Raw genomic sequence first — 23,032 nt, forward strand, 5'->3', positions numbered from 1 at the left:
ATGGACCCATTTTCTCAAAAGTGTGCAAGTCTCTTCCCATGATCTCCCTTCAGTTGACCTAGTCAAGTTATAGTTCATCATGCACTGTAGATCTCATCTGGTCTAGTTACATATTTCTCACAGAGATCCAAAACCAGGCTGTTCCTTCATCTGACCTACAAGTGGCCCTTTTCACTGCTATCTGCATCATATTGGTAGATTTTATTTTATTATTTGAGGTTGGGAGATCCAGCCTACATAAGACCAGTTCTGTACCACTAAACTCCATGCTTGAAATCCCCTTGTGTATTTGAGAATTAGCTTATAGTTTCTGCAGTTCAAAGGTCATTACGTATCTCTTCATTGGCTTGGGTCTGTTTGAATATATTTCAGTGAAAGTTGTTGCTTATTTCATAAAAAAACTCATATATTTCTAATAGAGCTGTTGCCATATACTTAATGTTTGTAAGTAATATAACAAATTATTTCCGTTTTTATTTGTTACCTGATCTCTAACTTCTCTAGATTCTCTTAATTGCTGTACTCCTTTAACCTACCACATCTTTGGGGAATTCTGTGCCACTATTCATAATCTAAAAATGAGTTCCGTTTCTTCCTCCCAAGCTGTGCTTTTTTTCCCTGTCCCTGGCAAGGTCTCCCTAATTGCTATGCAGTGTTGGGTAGGGGTGCTGGCTGCAGGCATCTTCTTAGTCCTCATTTTAATAGGGGGTGTTTAAACAGCTCGTCCCTAAGTGTGAAGCCTGAAACCCATTTTTAATGAGAATTCAGGGATTACCTTCTATTTTTAATTGGCCAAATTATCATAAAAACTGATGCAGGTTTTTCTTCGCCTTTCAAGATGACAATTTAGTTTTTCTCTATAAGACTGTACGTGTTGCTTAAAATATTACTTTCAAAAAGTCTTACATTGCCGAAACAAGCCCCATTTAGGCAGCTTTGTATGCTTTACACATAATGGGGTTTTATCAATCAGTTTGCTAATGTTTTGAGTCATTTTTTTTCCCCATTTATGTGAGCAAAATGTTAACTATACAAAATTTTAAGATTTTGGAGTATACTTTTTTCTTAACTATGGAATGCTTGTGTAAACATTACAGTGATTGATTTATTCAAAGTTGAGTAGAACTCTGCTATTAAACCATCTGGGCCTGTTTCTACAGAGAACATATTTTTACCTCCAAGCAATGGGATGAGTCTTAGTTTTTGACTCTTTTTATTTCAGGTAACTGCTGGAGTCCCTCTCAAGAAAGAATATACAGAGGAGGTAAGAGAAACTAATCATTCAACCAGTTGACCGTCAATGAATGGCTGTCAATTCCACCAGCAACTTCTTAGAAATGTGCTTTTCTGGACTGGGGAGATGGCTCAGTGGTTAGAGTGCTTGCCTTGCGAGCAGGAGGACCTGAGTTCGATTCCAACCAGGCATGGTGATGCATGCTTGCTTTCTCAACATGAGGGAGGCAGAGACAAGAGGCAGTGATCCTTGGGGCTCACTGGCCGGCCAGCCTACTTGGTGAACTCCAGTCCAGTGTGAGAGGTAGACAGCACCTGAGGAACAGCCAGGGTTGTCCTCGGGGCTCCATATGATGCACACACACTATAATTTGAATTTTTAAGAATCCCTGTGAAAAATGGGTGGGGTAAAGAGGTGAAAACTATTCAGTTAACTCCCAAAGCTGAAGAAAAGATACATATAGGCTTATTTGCAGTCCTCTACCCCCGAGACAGCCATCCTGACCCAGAAAAGGAGGAAGCTTGTACTTGTGTCTTCCTTTGCTGTAGGAAAAAGCTCTTGGAAAAATATGCAGTTGTTTTTATGGTTTACAAGAGTGCAGTAACTGTTGGGTGGATAAACCAGTTAACTGGCAGCAATACCACGTAGCTCCTACAGGTGGCACCATGGGTTTAAGCCAGAGTAGCTACACAGGACCCCTCAGCCTCCTAGGAACTTTTGCCTTTTGACCCCTGGCTGCAGGGGGTGGGCTGTTTATTTTCTGATGGCCAGTCCTCCATAGAAATAGTTGTCTGGTCCAAGACTTAACTATATGTGCTTGAACGCAGAGACTGCTTTTAGAAGCTAACTTGAACATGAATTACCTCTGTCTCAGCCATCTTTCTTGGAAACCCAAGGTGACTTGGATCTCCTTTTAGAAGTTTCCAGGACAAGGAAGTAAGAAAAGGTAGAATCAAAGAGTTGCCATTGAGGTGAGGCTTGGCCTAGCTTGAGGGCGTTGATGAAGTAATACATAATGACACGGAGGCTGATTTCCTTCCAGAACATTCAGTTGGTGGCTGATGGCTGCTGTAACCTCCAAAAACAAATTCAGATTGCTCAGCTCTTCGGGGTGCCCGTTGTGGTGGCACTGAACGTCTTCAAGTGAGTCCAGCTCTTTGTTGTCTGTGGGGCCACACTAGTGACCACATTTGTGTCCTAAGGCCACTTGGGTTTCTCGGCTTCGTCTGAAAGACCCACAATCAGTCAGCTTGTTCTGTTTGTTTGATTTGGTTTCATTTTCACAGATGTGTTCTCAAGTGTTACTGTGGAAATGAAACTCAGATAGTAAATTACCATCTGTTTGGTTTGGGGGTGGTGGGGAGGTGTTTTTTCCATTCTACCCAGTGCTTCTGGCTGATAAAATGAATGAATGATTAAAAGGAGATATTATGGAATTTTCTCAATTAAAAACTCTTAACAACCTGAAATACTTGAGTCTTGTTAGAGAGGATTCTTCTACGGGCTTTTCAAGTCCGGTTTGTTTAAACACAATGTGACCACTTTTGATGTTTAAAATATATTCAGTGCTAGGGAGCGAAGTTCTGTATAAACCGTTAGTCTTTCTTTCAAAACATCACTAAGTGAATACAGATGCAAAAACCACAACCATTCTACTCACCAGGACTGACACCCGTGCGGAGATCGACTTGGTTTGTGAGCTCGCTAAGCGGGCCGGTGCCTTTGATGCAGTCCCCTGCTATCACTGGTCAGTTGGGGGAAAAGGGTCTGTGGACTTGGCTCGGGCTGTGAGAGAAGCTGCAAACAAAAGAAGCCGTTTCCAGTTCCTGTACGATGTCCAGGTAAGTGGCAACTACTGTGGCAACAGCAGAGTGGTGGCTCTTGGGTCTTCGAGCACTGTTCACATGGCCCAGCTCATACAGCCTTCCTAAAAGCTCTACAGAGAAGGGAGCTCATGACTAAAGGCATTAGCCATCAGGCAAGATCTGTCTGCCAAGGGCAGATCCTACTCCTGCCTGCAACCTGTGCTCTTAAGGCTCTGCTTTCAAATAGCGGGCCGATGGGAAAAGAAGGTTCTGGGTGGTAAGCTAAGGGTTGCACAATTTGACCTTCCAGCAACAAGATTTTTCAGCAAATTCACAGCTGCTCAATTGAGGCATTTTCCTTGTCCATTTCTGCTATGGTTCTTTCCCTTGTAGTTTTTTGAATTTGGGGTGTGTGTGTGTTGTTTTTGTTTTGGAGTGTGTGTGTGTGTGTGTGTGTGTGTGTGTGTGTTTTGTTTTTTGTTTTGGTGTATGTTGTTTTTGTTTTGGGGTGTGTCTGTGTGTGTGTGTGTGTGTGTGTGTCTGTGTGTGTGTGTTTTGTTTTTGTTTTGGGGTGTGTATGTTATTTTTGTTTTAGTGTGTGTGTTGTTTTTGATTTGGGGTGTGTGTGTGTGTGTATGTATGTATGTTTTGTTTTTGTTTTGGTGTATGTGTATGTTATTTTTGTTTTGGGGTGTGTGTGTTTTTGTTTTGGGGTGTGTGTGTTGTTTTTGTTTTGGTGTGTGTGTGTGTGTGTTATTTTTGTTTTGGTGTGTGTGTGTTGTTTTTGTTTTGGGGTGTGTGTGTGTGTGTGTGCAATGGGTATGTGTGGCCACACACATGCCATGGCATGCATGCAGAAATCAGAGGTCAACTTGTGGGAGTCAGTTCTGCCCTCCCACCATGTGAGTTCCAGGATGGAACCCATGGCAAGACTAAGCAGCAGGCACCTTTATCCACAAAGCCATCTCACCAGCCCTCGTGTAGTTTCCTTGCACTGTCTTACATATTTTTTCCTTGTAGTAAAATGCTTATGTTACCATTTATAAGTGTGCGATTCAATGGTACTGAGTACATTCACATTGCTGTGCAGCCAGTTTCTAGAGCTATTCTCATCATAGAAAACTGAAACTTGGTATTCATTTAACAGCTCCTCATCCTCCCTTTCCGTGGATCTTTCTAGGAGCCACCATTCTTCTTTATGTTTAAGAATTTGACTGGTTAGATACTCCATATAAATGGGATCTTGCAGTGTTGGTCTTTCCTACTGTGGCTTGTTTCAAACTGTGTGACGTTCTTGGATGTTACAGCACATGTGAGAATTGTCTTTGCTTTAAAAAGACTGGATGTTGTCTTTACTGCATGTATACACCACATTTTGCTGACAGGTGTGGGTTGCTTCTACCACATGACTACTGTAAATGCTGTACTGCTCACGTGTCTATAGTGTGTGTTTGTGTGTATGCATGAGCATGCAAACATCTCGTTCATAGCCAGCAATGGGAATACCAGAGTTTCTAGGTTGATTTCTTTCTTTTTCTCGGGGGTGGGTACTTCTTGGTGTTTGGTTTTCCAAGATAGGCTCTCATATAATCCTGACTGGCCTTGAACTTACTATGTAGCTGAGGAGAGCCTTAAATTTCTAATCCCTCCCGCCTCCACCTCCTTAATACTTGGATTGCTAGCAAGCATGTGTCCCTATATCCAGCCTTCTAATTCATTTTATAACTTATCTTGACATTGAGCCCTTCAGTAGAAAACCTGGATTTCCCACAATTCACTGTTCCTGACATTGTCCTGGTACCCACTCATATCTCGATCTTGGATCTCATTGCTGCTGCTCTGGTCAATAGATTTGTCCTCAGAGGGTGTCTATGGCTTGCCAGAGTGTCAACCTAAAAGCTAACGGCCACCTCCCATCTCCGTCCCTCACACACTCCCCAGAGCATCACTGTCCCTCTGCTTGCATGACTCAGCAGTGTAAGTGAACAGGAAACAAAAGCAAGCAAGGGTCGAGGGCCTGGTCACATCTGTCAGCCTACAATTTCATCAGCAAGAGCACAAAGTTGGGGAGAGCTGTCCACAGGCCACCTACATGGGCACTTTGCGCCTGTCCAATTCTTTTCATCCTGATGTCTCTGATTGGCAAGGACCAGTGGTGTCCTGCTCTAGGGTTAAAATGGTGATGTGCAGAGGTGGAGGAACCTGCCCACTGTCCCAGGAGAAGACGGCAGACCTGGGAGTCTAACTAAGACAAAGGTCAGCATGCAGGTTTTATCCTCAGCCCTGAGAACTGTGTGCACGAGTATGTTTGAGGGAGGGAAAGGACCTGCAGCCTGAGGGGACAGTGACTGTACAACTCAGAGAGATGACAGAAATTGATAGGCACAGAGTCCCTGCCAGTGAAGGGCATCACTGACGTGTTAGCCTTTCGTGGCAGGAATGACTTGAGGGATGAATTGTGATGGTTAGTGCAGAAAATATTTATTCATGGGAAGGCCACTTGATGAGTGGGGGACTTGGATATTCCAGTTATTGGTCAAGTATTGGTCAGAATCAATAGGGAAGGCCTGTTAAGATGGCTCAACAGGTAAAGGTACTTACTGCCAAGACTGATGTCCTGAGTTCAATCCCAGGGACCTATGTTGTGGAAGAGGGACATTAGGAAATCAAAGTGGTTCTCTAATACATAGTAAGTTCAAACCCTATCAAAAAGGGTTCAAAAAACCCTTTTTGAGTTGTTTCGTTGGTGGTGGTGGTTTGATTTGGTTTGGTTTGATTTGGTTTGGTTTTTCAAGACAGGGTTTCTCTGTGTAGCCTTGGTTGGCTGTCCTGAAACTTGCTCTGTAGACCAGGCCGACCTTAAACTCACAGAGATCCACCTGTCTCTGCTTCCCAAGTGCTGGGATTAAAGCATGCCTTAGGAAAACAAAACCTAAGTGTCAAAAAGTTTCTGACATCCACCAACTCTCAAAGGAACACTGCTTTTTGTGTGTTTTACTTGAATTTTCATTCCTGAGTATCTATTCCTTTTTTTTAGATTGTCATATATGGACAGTTGTTGCTGGAGTTTCTTTCCCTCCAGGTCCCGCCTAGCCCAGAGCCATTTTGCCCCAAATAAACACACCGTTGGCCGATTACTAGGGCTTCTTATTGGCTAGCTCTGACTTAATTAACCCATTTCTATTAATCTATGTATTGCTATGAGGCTGTGACTTACCTGTAATCTGCATGTTACTTCTTCAACAGCATGGTATCTCCTCACGGCCTCTCAGCCTCTCTCTGCCTACCTTTCTCAGAGTTCTCCTGTCTCCTAGTCCCGCTTATTTTCCTGCCTCTATTGGTCAAACAGTGTTTTACTCATCAACCAATAATAGAAACATATATACAGAAGGACATTACCCCAACCAACAATCGTAGTTGTATTTATTTGTAAGGTGCACACCTCATGTGTCGTCAGCATCAGGCAGGATGTGAGGCTCAAGAGTTGTGAGTGGAACCCTAAAAACTCATTTTTTCGAAGCTTGAGGAGTGACACCAGAAGCTAGCCAGAGTCTGTCTGTTCCATCAGTGTATCCTCTCCAGACCCTTCCTCTAAACATGCAGACATTTTGAGGTCTCACATTTGTTTTTGTTAGAAAGGCTTTCCTGTTACTTACGTAGCACCATTATCTGGAACACAGTGGGGGCTGGATGGAGGAAACCAAAGCACACAAGATAGCTGGCTGCAAGTTTGTGACCTGGGACATTCTCAGCCCCACTAGTTTGGAGTTGGTTTCTACTCTGCCAGTCATTTTCAAAGCGGAGTTTTTGTTTGTTTGCTTTCTAGTCAGTTATTGAGGAATTACTTCGTTTTTCTTTAAAGATTCAAACTTGAACGTATATCAGTTAGAGGCATTGTGAGTTTTCTTTTAATTAAGACTCAAGGCCTTTGCCACCAGAACATCAAATTTTATATGTATAAATTTAAATGCGTGTATACATGCACATATGCTTGCAATTCTGTATATAAAGTAGGTTTTTAGAGTAGAGGTGTGATTGGCTCCAAGTCATTCATTTTATATGTTTGCTTCTGTGGCTTTACATACATTATTGTGTATACGGGGTTGAATTTGTAGAATTTTAAAATTTAAAATGTTATTTATTCACCCCATGTGTCTTGCTATTTTGTAGTAATTGGGGAGGGGAGGCTCACTCAAATGAGAAAGGTTCCAAGCCCCTTCTCATTGTCCTTGTCCCTGTCCCCACATGCCCTTTGCCCTGTTTCTCCTTTCTGCTTCCTAGATACTAGGCCCTTTGGAGGAATCTATGCAAAGTGGCCTGTACATTTCCCACATGGTTGTGTTTCTCATTAGTAAATCTGTCAGTCTCACCTCTCCTAACAGTGAGACACTTTTTTCATTTCCCGGCCTCCATTGTTCTCCATCACACATTGCAGTTGCCTTACTAAGGGAGGATGGGGTTTCTCAGGGGTTCTCAGGTGAACCCACTGCTCAGGGTGGGACACTTGGGGACCAGGAAATATAAAATCACCCACTCTGTAGCTCAGATGTGCTAGCCTCTGGCTCCAAGTATGGTTTGTGTCAGAGATACAGAGCCCTGATGTTCTCAGTAACAATGACAGTTGCTCCTGGAGGGACACCGGTTGGTACGTGTGTCATGCAGCCCTTGTACCTGTGTGGTCTGGTCAGTGTAAATGAGCATGGACCGTTTCCAGTCATATGTCTGTTTGAATTACTGGAAAAGCTGTCTGCCAAACTGTGTGCATCATTTAAAATCAGTGCTTCGTTTAAGATACAGACTCTGAGCTGAAGTCGTTACCGTGCACCTGGAGATTTATATTCGACTTATAAGTTATTAATTGATCCTTCTCTTTACATGTTTATGGGCATCAAAATATATTATTCCAGTATCACAGAATAAAAATGGTTAACCCACGTGCTTTCAGCTCCATGGCCTTGGAGAAACAAAAGCACCCTATTTCTTATTCAGTGTGTCAAGATGCATACCAATGACTTTATTTGGTGCAGAGCTGAAACAGCAACTGTGTGGGCTCACTAAGATATGGTCAGGGGTGGGTGGCAGAATGCTAGGTAGTGTTTTCATCACTCAAGCTGCTGCCTTTAGCATCTGATCTCCAAGTGAACAGAAACATCACTATTTTAAGACATTGGTTTGTTTTTGTTTTATTCTCTCTCTCTCTCTCTCTCTCTCTCTCTCTCTCTCTCTCTCTCACACACACACACACACACACACACACACACACTCACTTGGAGATCACAATACATTAAGCATTCCACTTCATCACTTATCCCATTGAAAGTGGGTCTCTCACCAAACCTGGAGCTGGGTTGGCGACCAGCAAACCCATTGACTTATGCCTCTCAGAGCACTGGGACCTCTACAAGCACATACTTTTCACACGGCTGCTCAGTATTTGAACTCGGGTCCTCATGCTTGCTCAGCAAGAATTCTTATGCATGGAGGCAATGCCCTAGCCCCATGATGCTTTTTTTCTTGGTTATTTCTAACAGCTTCATTTTTAAAATTTAGTTCTATTTCACTTTATTTAGTGCTTTTTTGGGTTTGGGGGCAGAGTTTCTCTGTGTAGCATTAGCTGTCCTGGAACTCTCTTTGTAATTCAGGCTGGCCTCAAACTCACAGAGATCCACCTGCCTCTGCCTCCTGAGTGCTGGATTAAATGCATGCTCTACCAAGCACAGACTGGTGTGTGTGTGTGTGTGTGTGTGTGTGTGTGTGTGTGTGTGTGTGTGTGTGTTCAGAAAAAAATATGTATAAAAGTTTAAGTAGACCGGGCGTTGGTGGCTCACGCCTTTAATCCCAGCACTCGGGAGGCAGAGGCAGGTGGATCTTTGTGAGTTTGAGGCCAGCCTGGTCTACAGTGTGAGTGCCAGGATAGGCTCCAAAGCTACACAAAGAAACCCTATCGCGAAAAAACAAGAAAAAAACACACACAAAAAGTTTAAGTAAATACTTTTCTGGGATTTATCAACTGGTTTATTCCATTAAAAGGTCAGTTTTTAAATAGTTTGATTTAACAACTTCTTTGGGTATTTCCAGAAACTTTTCAAGAATAACATTATCGTGTGACTTTGGGTAGCTTCCACCAGTCTGAATCACCATAGCTACACCATGAGTACGACCTATAAAAGCCACCATATCCTCTACCTTACACTGATAGTGTCACTTGGCCAAGGTTTATGGTGCACCGGCTGCATGCAATAAGCTATCCAAGGGGCTGGAGAGATGGCTCAGCAGTTAAGAGCACTGACTGCTCCTTCAGAGGACCCAAAATCAATTCCCAGCACCCTCATGGCAGCTCAGCCATCTTTAACTCCAGTTCCTAGGAATCTGACACCCTCTTCTGGCCTCCAGAAATGCAACAGATGCACAGACATACATGCAGGCAAAATACCCATGCACATAATAATAATTTTTAAAAAGAAGCTGCACATCAATATGATACTTGGTCATATTTTTTTCTAAAGCCATACTGCCCAAGAAAGCTGGCAGCCCTTTAGACGATAATGAACTAAAATAAAATTAAGAGTTCATTTCCTCAATCATTTCCAATGTGCTGGTCCCGTTCCAGTGCTTCAATGCTTCTGTGATGTGCATTGCTACTTGGCTGGAAAGAAGAAGCAGAAAATATTTGTACGGTGACAGACATTGCAGTTCTGTTCTAGAATATTCTGGGTTCTTAATATTTCAGAGGCTTGGGAGAGAATTGCCATGGAATGTGTTTAGAGAAGTCAAGGTCTAACGTAGTGCTAATTCAGAAAGGAGCAGCACTAGTCCAGACACACAGCTCTCTAAAGCCTGTGTGTTTGTCTGCACGGACGCCAGTGCACAATATGTGTGCCTGGTACCCACAGATGCCAGGAGAGGACACTGGATCCCTTAGAACTGGAGTTACAGATGTTTGCAAATTCCCATGTAAATGCTGGGAATCGAACCCAGTCTTTTACAAAAGCAGCCAGCGCTCTTAGCCACTGAACCACTTCTCAAGCCCCCACGAAGTCTTATTACTATACGTTACACTCCTGCCATAGACAAGTAGAATTTTATAACAAGCTTTCTGACCCCTGCTGCTTGGGCCGAGGCTTCTACCTTGTTCTCCATGTAGAATGAGGTTTCTTTTCTTTTGCTTTTTGAGATCTTTCTTGTCCTTCCTTCCAGGCACTATTGAAGTTGTCTTGTTTTGTTTTTTCATGCTGGGATCAACCCCAGAGCCTTGTGCATGCAAGGCAAGTGCTCCACTACCAAACGACACCCTCAAAAGTTCCTTTTAATGTCTTGCCAGCTTTTGCAGATCTCCACGCCTGCCCTGCAATGTGCCACCTCCTGACTTCGTCATGTTTACTCAGAGCCTTGATTGCACACTCTCTCCTGTCACACTTGTTTATTGTGCCATTGTCTGCACTCCATCGGGAATTCTTGCACAGAAAGTCCCCAAAACTTGTTTGTGATGCCTTGACATTGTGAAAGTACTTGCTGTAGATGGTTATTTGCTTATTTAGCTCAGGCTTGGGCAAGGCCTACTATGTGTCAACCATTCTGCTAGACACTGGCCCTATCTGAGTGAGGGAATAAACAGATTCATCCCCATGTACACAGTCAGGGGAATGCCAATGCTGATGAATGCATAAACACTTACAGCTTATTTTATCATTTTATTTGTCTTTATAAAAAGCTATGGTTTTCCACAAAGCAGCTTAAGTGAATCCCAAGATCAAGTGAAGACCATTGGCTCAGCTTGCCCCCACCCCTGCCCCTCCCCCCCCACCCCTGCCCAAGTTTATACTTCTCTTCACAACCAAGCCGGAGAAGACTAGAAAGTTCCTTTTCTGAAGACACAGAATACATAGATTACCCAGTGGAAGGAGAAACAGTCATGTGAGGAATGTTCACACTGCCCCTTAGCAATAAGTTAACTGAGATATTTTCATCTGTTTACTTGCAAAATGCCACAGTAGAAGCCCCTCCGAACCTTGGCATGGGGCTTCCTGCTCAGTGGGTTGGATGGAGTGCCTGCTAAGAGCCATGCAGCTGTGATAGTAACCGCCAGAGGTGAGGCTGCCCATTGCTCCCCTCTTCCTGTTTTTCCACTCACCGTGGGTTGGGGGAGGGGGGGTCCTGGTTAGTACAGATCACAGCATCAGCCTGGGCATTGGCTCATGTTCCCAAAGCACTTTCCAGTAAACACCAGCAAGGAAGAGATTAGTTACTGGCAAAAAGACGATGCACTCCCTTGTGCTCACAGAAGGTTGGAGTGGTCCTGAGACAGGCAACATGTGAAGCCTAGCTGGATGAGAGAATTCTAGCCTGCTAGAAAGATCTTCCAGCATCTCGTTAGATTTTTGTTTATTTGGGGGCGGTGGTATGTGCCATGCTGAACGTGTGGAGGGCAGAGAACAGGAGTCCGGTCTCTCTTTCTACCGCTTGGGTCCTATGGATCAAACTCCAGTCAGGCTTGTGGGCAAGTACCTTTAGCTGCTGAGCCTTTTCACTGGCCCTGTGCTATCACTGACCGTCAAGAGGAGATTGTGGTAGCATCAACAGTGGCAGGAACAAGCTCTTCCTCAAATGGCTATGTCCTATGCAGACAGTGAGATCAAAGGCTCATGCACAAAGTCCCCTCTCATTGTCACCCCAGTACCTCATCATCTGAGCTTTCCTGTATCTTCTGTAACTCCTGTACCACCAGGAGCTCATGCTTAGGAAGTTTATAGTCATTTGTTTACTGGTATACGGGGATAACTATCCACTCCAGAGGCTAGAGTAACTTTTCGGTAAATAGATGGTTCCTGTGATTGCTAACATTGTCACCTTGCAAGGATCTAAAATCGCCTAGGAGACAAACCCCTGTCTCTTTCCTGTGTTAGTGTGTATATTCATACAAACCACAGTGTGTAGAAGTCAGAAGACGGTGGGCAGAAGTTGGTTCTCTCCTACCACTGTGTGGGTCCTAAGAATCAAACTCAGGTTATTAGGCTTGGCAGCAACACCTTTACCTGCTGAGTCATTTTAGCAGCCCTCTGCCTTGTTTTTGAAGCAGTCTTTTGCTAAAGCAAAGCTTGCTTCTTTACCTAGGTTGTAAAGTGAACCTGTTTCCTCCTCCCCAGTGCTAGAAGTATTGTGCATCAAAGCCGTAATTATGAGAGTGCTGGATCCAAACTCAGGTCCCCATGCTGTGCAGCAAGCACCTTACCCACAGAGCCATCTCCCCAGCCCGAGATTTCGGGTTTTGTTTTTTGTTTTTTCGGGTTTTTTTTTGTTTGTTTGTTTTTAATAATTAGCTATTTTCTTTATTATCAGTGAGATTATTTTTCATGTGGTTGTTAGTTTTTGCCCATTATTAAGTGTCTTTTAATAGGTATTTAAAATTCATTTTAATACTAATCTTTTAGCTTTTAAACTATTCAAATATTTACTTCTCAGTATACCATTATCCATTTACCTTCAAAGTTTTATATTTTTAAATTCAGAAGTTGCTGAGTATAATGGTACACACCCATAATCTCCGTGTTCAGGAGGCTAAGTCACTATCTCAGAAAAAAGAATTTTTTTTGTTTTAATTTTATTTATGGTGTGTGTGTGTGTGCATCGTATGCTTGTCCGGTGCTCTTAGAGGTTAGAAAAGGGTAACTAATCTTCTGGGACTAGAGTTATGGGTGGTTTATGAGCCACCATATGTGTGGTTTCGGTGAGTCATCTCTTCAGCGCCCCCAGAGGAAAAAAAAATTAAGGATCCATAAATCATTTCTCTTATGACTTACTGTATGTGCATTGGTATGGATATGTAAGTGTGTGGGGGTTGACAGGGTTTCATGTATCCTAGGCTATCCTTGAACTCATGTAGCCAAAGCTGACCCAAGCCACCTAATCCTTCTTCCTGTACCTCCCAATGCTGGGAACACAGACATGCATGGCCCGTGTCCAACTTTTGCTGTTCTGTTGTTCCCATCTTTAAGAATTCTTTCCCTGTGTTGGGAAGACAAACCCTGTGGTATTTAGAGCTTTGATTGTCAAGTTGAGGCCTCTGCTCCATTTTTGCAGGCAGGCAGGCTGGTGTGAATCTACTTTTATTTCTTTCTAGTCAAAAGTCTCTGGGACTAACCCTTTCTATGTTGTGTTCTGTTATGTATCACCTCATACCTGTAGTCCATTCTTCTCTTCCATGGAGTAATTCATCTATTCCTGTGGTGATATCACAAGACATTTACTAATATAGTTTTGTGGTGTTACTGATACTTGATTGGTGCCATGATTTTCTCTTCAGTGTGCATTTTTAGAACTAATTGATCACATTCTGGAATCCCAGCTGCTCTTGGGATTTTCATTGGAATTGCATTGAACTAGTAAGGTAAATAACAAAGAGGCGATGTGTGCACTGCATTGAATTGCTTCATTCATGTACACAGTATTTGTCTCTACTGCTTATGACCCTTTTTCCATCCTTCAATGAAACCTTGTCTAGACTTACACCTGCTGTGAGTGGCTTGTGGCTTGTCATTTTCATACCAGCACTCAGGAAGCAGCAGCAGGCAGAGCTTTGTGAGACTGAGGCCAGCCTGGTCTACAGAATGAGTTACCAATCCAGCAAGGACTGCATAGTGAGAACCTATCTGGGAAGGGGGTTGTTTGTGTTTCATTTATTAGATGTCCAATATTTAAGTTCCAGACCACAGAACAATGCCACAGTAATAGAATCTGCAGTACTGAAAAGCATGGCTCCAAACAGTTGATGGTTCTATCAGGGTTGGGAAGGTGGCAGGTACTAGGTTGTGTTTTGTCTTGATTGGATAACTCTCCTACCTGTACTATTCACCATATGCCCTTGCCATGCACAGTCCATAAGTCAGCTGCCCAGTGGGTGAGACCATCCTTCTAGCAGGGTTACATCTAGGTTTCCAGTCTAGAATTTTATAGACGACATCATGCACACATTAATTTACTGGTATCCTTTACTTTGTTTTTATTTTGTTGGGGTGATTTTTTGGTTGTTTTGTTTGGAAGTACTGGTATCTCTCACTTTGTTTTTATTTTGTTGGGGGTGATCTGTTGGTTGTTTTGTTTGGAGGTACCGATAGCCTTCACTTTGTTTTTATTTTGTTGGGGTTGATTCATTGGCTGTTTGTTTGGAGGGAGTCATGGGGTGTGTTTTTGTAGCGTTTTGTTGTTTAAGGTTTTGGTTCTATGAGATAGCCTCACCCACGTTGTTCTAAATCTTGCAGTCCCCCCCTCAGCCTTCCAGGTGCTGGGATTTGGACCATGTGCCACTCACTACACCTGGCACCATTTGACAATAATCCAGTCTTCTCAAAGTTTCTCCCACGCCACTTAGTTAGCTAATGTGACAGGAGAGTCAATGTCTGGTTTTCCAGTGAAATACCCGATCATATCAGCACTTCAAATGTCTATAAAGTCACTTATTTTTAGTAAGGTTTTTGCAAAACATAAAGCATTATTTTTAATGCTGAAATGGATTAAAACAGTTAACTAGGTTGCCAGTCTTTTTGTTGGCTAAATATCAAGACTTCCTTCCTGCTGGCTGATTTCTGATGTGAACATTTTCGTGCCTTGGGGACTGAAGGAGAAAAGATGGCTGGTCTGGAATGCTATGCTTGTGGGGGAGTTTTCAGTCAAAATCTAAAATTCCACCAAGCTTTCCCTTAGTTCTTCGACCATGTTAAAGCCAATGATTTTGTTGTCATTCGTTTTTCTCCAGCTTCCAATTGTGGAAAAGATAAGAACCATTGCCCAGGCTGTCTATGGAGCCAAGGATATCGAGCTGTCTCCTGAGGCACAATCCAAAATTGATCGCTATACGCAACAGGTAAACAAGGTCCCTTTACCTTTCGGGGAGGGGGATGAGATCTGCCTTGCAGACTAAAAATGCACACCTTGATTTGAGGAAAGGTAAATTCTGTCTCATAATTAAACTCCATTAAATGGCCTGAGGATCAACAGAGACTAAAGTAGTAGAATAGGTACTGTTGGCTAGCTAAAGCATCATGGTTAGTTAGGTTATTTATCCTCTGACTCGGCCATCCTGACTCTGAGATTGTGACCATGGCTCTGGTTTGCAGTGCAGGAGAAGGTACCAGCGACTGGCTCCTGTGCTTAATCAGCACTTTCCCACTGAACTCCATCCCTATTCAGGGTACCTTATATGAGTGTCATCCGTGTTCACTCTCCTGCTCCGTCAGCCAGACGCAATGGAAAGTGTCCCTTTGGTATTGGGGGCGGGGGTCAGCATTTGATTCTTTATAGCATTTTCTCTTCATTGTGAGGCTCTACTGTCTTAAAATGTTTGCATGCCACAGGTGAGGTGAACATGATGGGAGTGTTTGATGGTGTTTTTATGCAGACGGTTCATTAATTTATTCTCAGGACTGTCCTCAGGAATTGAAGGCTCCACTATCTTCTACCTCTAGACAGTGACAAGTAAGCAAGCACTGTGAGGGACTGAGTGCCTCGAATGCCTCCGCCTGCTTTTAGCCTAATTACAGAGAAGTCGGCTTTTCAGAAGCTTGTTCTCAGGGTCACTATGTAACAGTGTTGTCTTTTTCCCCTCCCACTCCTGCATCCTATTTATAATGTGTTTGATATGTTGTTAGATACTATCCTATCAGTGCTAAGTTGTTTCTCCAGGGTTTGATAAAAATCGTTTTCCAGACAGGTGGCACATGTCTTTAATCCTAGCATTTAACAGGCAGAGACAGTTGGATCTCTTAGTTCTAGGACAGCCACAACTACACAGAGAAACCCTGTCTCGAAAGAACAAACATATACTTACCTGGCAGGGGAGATACCAGAGTCACGAATGTGGTTTTCCCAGGGCAAGGCTTATCTGTTGCACTCCAGACATGCTGCCCCCTGAATTTCTCTACATGTAGGAAACTGCATCATTTTTGGTAGTGGAGGGGCGGGGGCTGTGTTCATACTCTCCCCTGAAGGAAAAAAATAATTGTTTTTCCCCAAAGTTTGCACATGTGTTCTTCTATCTTGTCTTTCTTTATTTTTTCCCCTATTTTTCAACACTGAGCTACATTCTGGGACCCAGCTTTTCTTTCATGTGTGTGAAAGAGAGTGTATGTTTTTTCACACATGTGATTGTGTGGGTGTGCACACCTGTGCATAGACATGCAGAAACCAGAATGTCTGTGCTTTCTTCTATCATGCTTTGCCTTACTGCCTTGACATAGGGTCTCTCACTGAACTAAAAGTTAACCCTTTCGGCTGGGCTACCTAGCCAGCAGACTCTCAGGATCCACCTGTCTCTATGAACCTCACTCCTATCATGCTGGAGTTACAGACATACATGGCCATGTCCTGATTCTCACGTGGAGGTAGAGGATTCAAACTCAGGTCCTCAAGCTTGCAAGAGTAAGTGTTCTTACTCACCAAACCATCTCTCCAGTCCCTGAGCGTTTCTTTATTTGAAAAAAGGATTTTCAGACTAGGCCTGTAGCTCAGTAGTTGAGTATTTATGCACTAAGCCCTGCGTTCAGTTAATAACACTGTGCAAACTGGGTTTAGAATTGAAAACCTGTAATCACGGCACAGAGGATGGAAGCAGAAAGTTTAGGATCATTCTTAGCTACATAGAGTGTTGAAGGTCAGCCCAACTAAAGACCTTATGTCTCTTATGCCCCAATATTCACCAAATGATGGCTAGTTGTCCATCCTTCTGCACTCTGATACTTTTGGTAATTCTTTTGTTTACGATGGAGTGAAGTCATTGTCATCAAGTTTGGGGTATTTTTCCCCATGAACTTTTAATGCTAAGAACCATCATTTATTCTAATAGTCTTTTTAGTTATAAAATATTATTTATGATGTAATATTTTAGTAGGATATTTTTTAAATTTTTGTGCTAGCAAAATTTTCAAATTTCACAGCATTTATTTCAATACTTAATCATTCCACAAAACAAAAAATTCGGGGTATCAGTTGTGATGTTTTTTCTTCACCAAAATCCTCATTAGTATGTAAAAGTGGGGGTTTCAAAAACACAGTACATACACACACACACAATTGATAATACTCTAAAATGTTCTAAATAGTTTTAGGTTGAATCATAAGTAATTGCGTTCTGTCATCTGTCTACCACGGGAATATTTCTTAAAAGTGAGTGTCTAGTATGTGGTTGCAATTAATTAGTGAGACCTCTGAAGGGACACTATGTGCTGTTTAATTACAGCATCCTTCCCAGACACTGTCCTTTTTGTGAGATGCTGCACGTGACTTCCTCCCCTTTCACCTTTGGAATTCTGGGTCAGGCACAGACTTTGGTCCTTAAAAATAAAAGAGGCTTAAAAAGTGACCTCATCTTAGTTCCTATAATGTAATCACAGATCAAATAGCCATGATTCATAACCCAGCACAAAGGGCCCTTTGCTTCCGAGCAGACTCCAAGGAGGATGGAACAGTGAAACTAAGCCTCATTAGGAGCCTTGTTCTGTATTACCTTTCTCTTCCCTGGATATTAATAGCCTTGGAAAGCACTTTCTACAACTGTTCCCCTGCTGTGCCTAAAAATAGCCTTGCTTTTACACACACACACACACACACACACACACACACACACACACACACACGAGTGTGTAAGTGTGTCCTCTTTAGGAAATCTCCGGCGTAAACAGTAGACCTCACACCCTGATAAATCATGGCTACAGGGACAAGCCATTTGTGGCTCCACAAATAGCAGCAGCCACTACTGCACCTGCGCAGATCCGTACCAGCATACAATGGCTGCAGAGGTGGTGTAAAATGAAGAGTAAGTCCAAAGGACCAACAGTGAATGAATTTCTTTTTCTTTCTTACAGGGTTTTGGAAATTTGCCCATTTGCATGGCAAAGACCCACCTTTCTCTGTCTCACGAACCTGATAAAAAGGGGGTGCCAAGGGATTTCATTCTGCCTATCAGTGATGTCCGGGCCAGCATTGGTGCAGGGTTCATTTACCCTTTGGTGGGAACGGTGAGTACCAGGCTTCCAAGGCCTTTCTTCCTTCTGTGTGGCTGCCATGTCTTAATCATGCTCTGCCAACCCTACAAATTGGATGCTGGGGAGGAATTGACAGTATTTTCTAAGCACTCTTCCACCAATAAGTGGGTGAAAAAAGCACCTTTGCCATTGCAAGGCAGGCTCTTCTCTTTTCAGATCATGTGTTCAGGATCCGCAGAGGCATAAAGTGCTTTTCCTTTGGGGATAGAAGTCAGTAGGCTATTTGAGCAGTTACCTGGCAGCAACCTAGTCCCAGACTTAACAAACTTTTTCACACTGTTTACAACTCACACTTATCGTATTGTCCCTCCATGGGGCAATTGGAGCTGGCCGACCACACTTGTCAAGACCCTAACAGCTATCTCTGAGCTGGGGGGAAATCAGTGTCCCACCGCTTTGCTCCTACCTGAGGGCATCTGATAGGACCTGGCTAAGAAAATTAACAAGTCACCTCCTTCCCCTTTCACATGTTGTAATCATGGGACTGTGTCACTCAGAACGGTCACTGTCATTTAAGGCTATCTGTTGGAGAAGGGAGGAGGTGAGCAGAGAAATAAATGGGATTTATTCTAACCGCCAGGCTAGCTTCCCTCCACACTCGGTTGTGGCTTAAGTTTGACTTCATCATGTGAAGTCAAATTATTGACTCCTAGGTTAGGTTTGAATTTTAAAATTATGGCTGATTGAGTCACAGCACTCAGAAGGCAAAGGCAGGTTATCTATGAGTTCTAGGCCAGCCTGGGTTACAGAGCAAGTCCTAGGACAGCCAGGGCTAAATAGAGAAACTGTCTCAAAACTGCCCCTCAAAAGAAAAAAGAAAAAATTACCCCTTAACATCACTATTACTGCAGTTGTTATCAACTGACCTGAATCTAAATTTTGAAAGTTATAACAATTTTTATAGTAAGGCTCTGTAATGTAAACAATGAGTGAATGGATAAAAAATTCTTTCCCTGATATTTAGCCGTTTCATTTGATGTTAGGCTGAATATTTTCTGAACACAATGTTTTAATTCCTTATGCAATTGAGGTACAGAGATTCTGAGGAAAGCAAGTGTGAGCAACAGAGGAATGGCCAACATAGAAGCATCTGGAATATGCTGCCTTGTGCTTGCATAGAAATGCCTCCGTAGCCAAAGACTAACCAGCTAGTTCTGCCAAGGAGTGGGAGGGGAAGGGTTCTTAATAAAGGATGTGACCTCAGGACCGAAGACACAGCGAATGTCATCTCAAAGGCACAAAAGAACATGGTGTCCCTTATAAGAATTGGATCCCCAGTTACTGGGTATCCTCTGCCGATGCAATAAGAAAAATCAAACTGAATTAATGAGACCAGATTTAATAAACAGTAAATCAGAGTGAAGCTCCCAGGTGACTCTCCGAAAGGGAGGAGAGGCTTCATGAGGCAGGAGGACAACCAGGTCTCAAATACCCTGTAGGTATGGTCTTGAGCAGCTCCAGGGGAGGAGCTGAGCATTGTCGGCTTTCTGAGGGGCGGGGTCTGGAGTTGGAGGAGGTGGTTCCCAGCCCCCACTGAGCAGGGTTTGGAATGGGAGAGTTCGACCAGAGTGGAGATTCCCACCAATCCCTACACAGATAGTCCAGTGAGGCTGGCGGTGAGAGGCTGAGAAGCCGGATGCAGGTAGGACAGGTATCATCTTGAATGCCAACTCTAAGGGTTTGTCTTTCACTCAGTTCCTGCTAGAGTGCCACTGCAGGGTGGAGTTTGCTTAGAATGGGCTTTTTAGGAAACCAGCAGCACCTTATGGAGAGAGTTCAGGGGGAAAGGGACTAGCCCCGAGGAGAAGAGTTAGTCAGCTGGCACCGGAGCTGCAGAAACAGATGTAAATCGTGGAAGTAAACCCAAGCCATGATGTAAAGATGGCTACCTGCAGCGGGAGATGCCTTAAGGGTTGGTTTTCTTGCCCTCCTCTTTGCTGTAACAAAAGTGAAGGGAGGACGAGTGAGAACCATCCTTATTATTTGGGCTCATGGTTTAAGAAGGAATGCATACAGTTCATTAGCGAGGAAAGACAGCTGATCACAGAAAGGTGGGGCTGGCCTTTAAAAGCTCAAGTCCTACCTCTAGTGAACCACCAACCCCAGCGAGGCTTCACCTACCACCATTCAGACAGCTCCTTCAAATGGGAACCAATGTTCAAACACAGGAACCTCTGAGAAACATTTCATGTTCAAATTTTAGTTGGGTGGCTTTGGGTAGTCACACTATTTCGAAGTAAAAAATGTGGGAAAAGCCAGTGGATCATGTCTTTAATCCAAGTGTTGGGGAGATGGGGACAGACAGATCTCTCGGGGTTTGAGGCCAGTCTAGTCGACACAGTAGTTCCAGATTTATATAGTGAGACCTTATTTTTTGTGAGAAAGAGAGAAAGGGAGGGAGCGGGAGAGAGACCATACAACTGTGAGCACGGAGAAAGACGTAGATTGACAGTGACAGGATTGAATCAGGTATGGGATCATTTGAAGGGTTGTCAGTGTTATTCTTTTGTTTAAAAAGAAGAAAAGAGAAATGCTGAGACATGAGACATGTTGACTGTAAGTTTATTATAAGACCCGGCAGAGTAGGGAGATTAAGAAGAGGAAAGGAACAGGGTAAGTGGCTGACCGCCATGGCCGGTTGCCAAGAGAGCGCTTAAGTGGGAGAAGAGAGTAGAGAGGAAGCAGCGAGAGGAAACAGAGAGCGTAAATGGGCAGGGACCTGTCTTTTAAAGGGGTCCTCTGCACCTGCGTGCAGACTTCGTTCCCATGGAACCTTGGCTGACCAGGGTACTGCCTGTTCCACCAGGTAACAGGGGCAGGCCAGCATAATGCCTGAACCTTTCAGTCAGGACATAGGAACTATGTCTATGCCCCTCTTAGAAACATAGACACAGCCAGGAAGATGGTTCTGTGGGTCAATCCCCTCACTCCCCTCCCCCTCCTTGGCCAGGATAAGGCCAAAGCTATTCTGGAAAATCAGAGTGAACTCTTTAAGCTCCCAGCTCTTTGACTTATGACTACTTAATGAATGAATGTGTGAATTAGCCCTGGAGCAGTGACAGCTCCCAGGGTTTCCTGGAGTGAGACATCTGTGCCATTATCTTACCTCACAGGGCTCAGAAGTTCCTCTTGTGGCCACCCTTAGGGACAGAGGGAGTGTCCAGGCACAGTGGTGCAATCCTTGAAACAATCAGGCCTGAGGAGTCAGGAAGGAAGTGCAGCCTGAGGAAAGGGGGTCCTGGAAGGCAGGACACTGTCACTTGGAGGCAATGAGAGGGCAGCTTTCTGTGACACACAGGAAGCTGTATGCAAGCTGGGCAAATTCCCCCAAGGAGGCCAGGATCTCCTAATAAGGCTGGAATTTACTTTCTTTGACCCCACTCTGGGCCCTACCACAGGCTGCTGGAATGCTTCTAACATTCATCACCCCTTTGAGGGACATTGTGGTAACTTCCTGGTGGGATGACTAAGGGGAAGGAATGGGAACACTGGGGGAACTGGCTCCTGCAGGTGGTAAAAGTTCTGGCAGAATGAATCAATGTTATGCTTAGTCACTCCACATTCAGTTGTTATCATGCATCTGAGATGAAAGACCACTTACCCCATCCAGGCCTCACAACCAGAAAGGTTCTGCATTCTTCCATAGCATTCATTCATTCATTCATTCATTCACCTATTCAGCAAATCATTGAGAGGTACCTCCAGCGTGCATGGCCATGAACTTCATGGAGAGGAACCAGAACCCGTAACTCCCCTGTGGGGCTCTGGTGGATAGACTGCTAAATAAAGTCAACGTGGACAGAGTGCTGTGGGCTTTAGAACAAAGGTCTCCTCTTGGTATGTCCCGAAGGGAGGAAGGTAGCCCTTCGCACCTTTGCTTGCATACTGATGCTTGAAGGCAAAGAATAACAGCCTAAGCCCGTGCAGCCTTGAACAACACTGTTCAGCCTGACTGGTGTTGAGAAATCACATGGAGAAATACTGGAGCTTTTACTCTGTCCCTTCTATATTTTAGCTGCTACACACTTAACTGTACTTCCCTTTTTTAACCAGCTATCCCATGTATTTCTATGGCGGAACTGTCACATCACATTCTCTTTGGCCATTGCTTTCCTTGGTGACAATTAACACAATCAGGTACCGATAGTCAATCCATTCGCCTATGTGGGAGCCTCTCTAGTCCATTTCACCTCCCCAGGCTTTTCCACAGAAGTTGCTTGGCTCAAGAGCACCACACAACCTTGCTGTGGTGGCTTCCATATGTGTTAAGGCAGTGGAGCATTTCTTTCTAAAGCAACTTTCTTTGTTCCTTTGTAAGAATGCATCCTGGGCTAGATGGCTCAGTGGACAAAGATGCCTGCCACCAGGACTGATGACTTGAGTTCAGTTCCAGGGACCGTATGATAGAAGGAGAGAACCTATTCTCAGAGTTCCACATATGCGCATACACACACATACACAAAATTAATTAATATAAAAGAATTTAAAGAACGCATTCCTATGTGTTCTTGTGTCTTTGAGATGACATCACACATATGCATTCTTCAAAACATTATTGAAAACTGCAAAATAATATAAGATTGTCAACCAGTACAGCACCGCTCAGTACCTTCTTTCTCTAAGAAATAATTTGCCTGTCTAGAGAGACGACTCAGTAGTTAAGAGTTCTAACTGTTCTTCAGAGGACCTGGGTTCAATTCCCAGCACCCACATAGCAGCTGACAACTGTCTGTACCTCTAGTTCCCGGCATCTGATACCTTCACACCAATGCACATGAAATAAAGTTAAATGAATTATTAAAAGAAAAGAAATAATTTACCAAATGCATGCTTTTGTGGTGAGGAGGAGAAGATCCTGTCTTGTAATTTTCCCAACCTCATATTTTATAAACATCTCTTTTCCTTATTATAATAGCCAATAAACCCAACAGCCTGTACAACTTCTCAGAAAATAATCTCCT

General features: G+C 43.6%; 1 protein-coding gene, 1 long non-coding RNA gene and 1 other non-coding gene across 4 annotated transcripts in view; 2 read left to right on the forward strand and 1 right to left on the reverse strand.

Moving 5' to 3' along the window:
* Positions 1-23,032, forward strand: part of Mthfd1l (methylenetetrahydrofolate dehydrogenase (NADP+ dependent) 1 like) — a 177,030-nt gene that overhangs the window by 110,838 nt on the left and 43,160 nt on the right. The window contains exons 22-26 of the mRNA XM_027400996.2: positions 1,223-1,264; positions 2,277-2,377; positions 2,898-3,075; positions 14,789-14,896; positions 17,892-18,044. Of these exons, the coding sequence (XP_027256797.1) occupies positions 1,223-1,264; positions 2,277-2,377; positions 2,898-3,075; positions 14,789-14,896; positions 17,892-18,044 (582 nt within the window). The remainder of the gene's footprint in view (positions 1-1,222; positions 1,265-2,276; positions 2,378-2,897; positions 3,076-14,788; positions 14,897-17,891; positions 18,045-23,032) is intronic.
* On the reverse strand, positions 3,041-21,370 carry LOC103161639. Of its 2 annotated transcripts, none has more exons than XR_004768470.1 (3): positions 21,178-21,370; positions 15,860-16,013; positions 3,041-3,170 (listed from the first exon to the last, which is right to left on the reverse strand). It is a non-coding gene; the product is annotated as an uncharacterized LOC103161639 (long non-coding RNA). The 2 variants fall into 2 exon arrangements; XR_003482351.2 differs by lacking the exon at positions 3,041-3,170 and adding an exon at positions 9,039-9,685.
* Positions 15,852-16,016, forward strand: LOC113834114. The gene has a single exon (XR_003482412.1). It is a non-coding gene; the product is annotated as a U1 spliceosomal RNA (small nuclear RNA).

This window comes from Cricetulus griseus, chromosome 2 (genome assembly GCF_003668045.3).
Source record: "Cricetulus griseus strain 17A/GY chromosome 2, alternate assembly CriGri-PICRH-1.0, whole genome shotgun sequence".
NCBI lineage: Eukaryota > Metazoa > Chordata > Mammalia > Rodentia > Cricetidae > Cricetulus > Cricetulus griseus.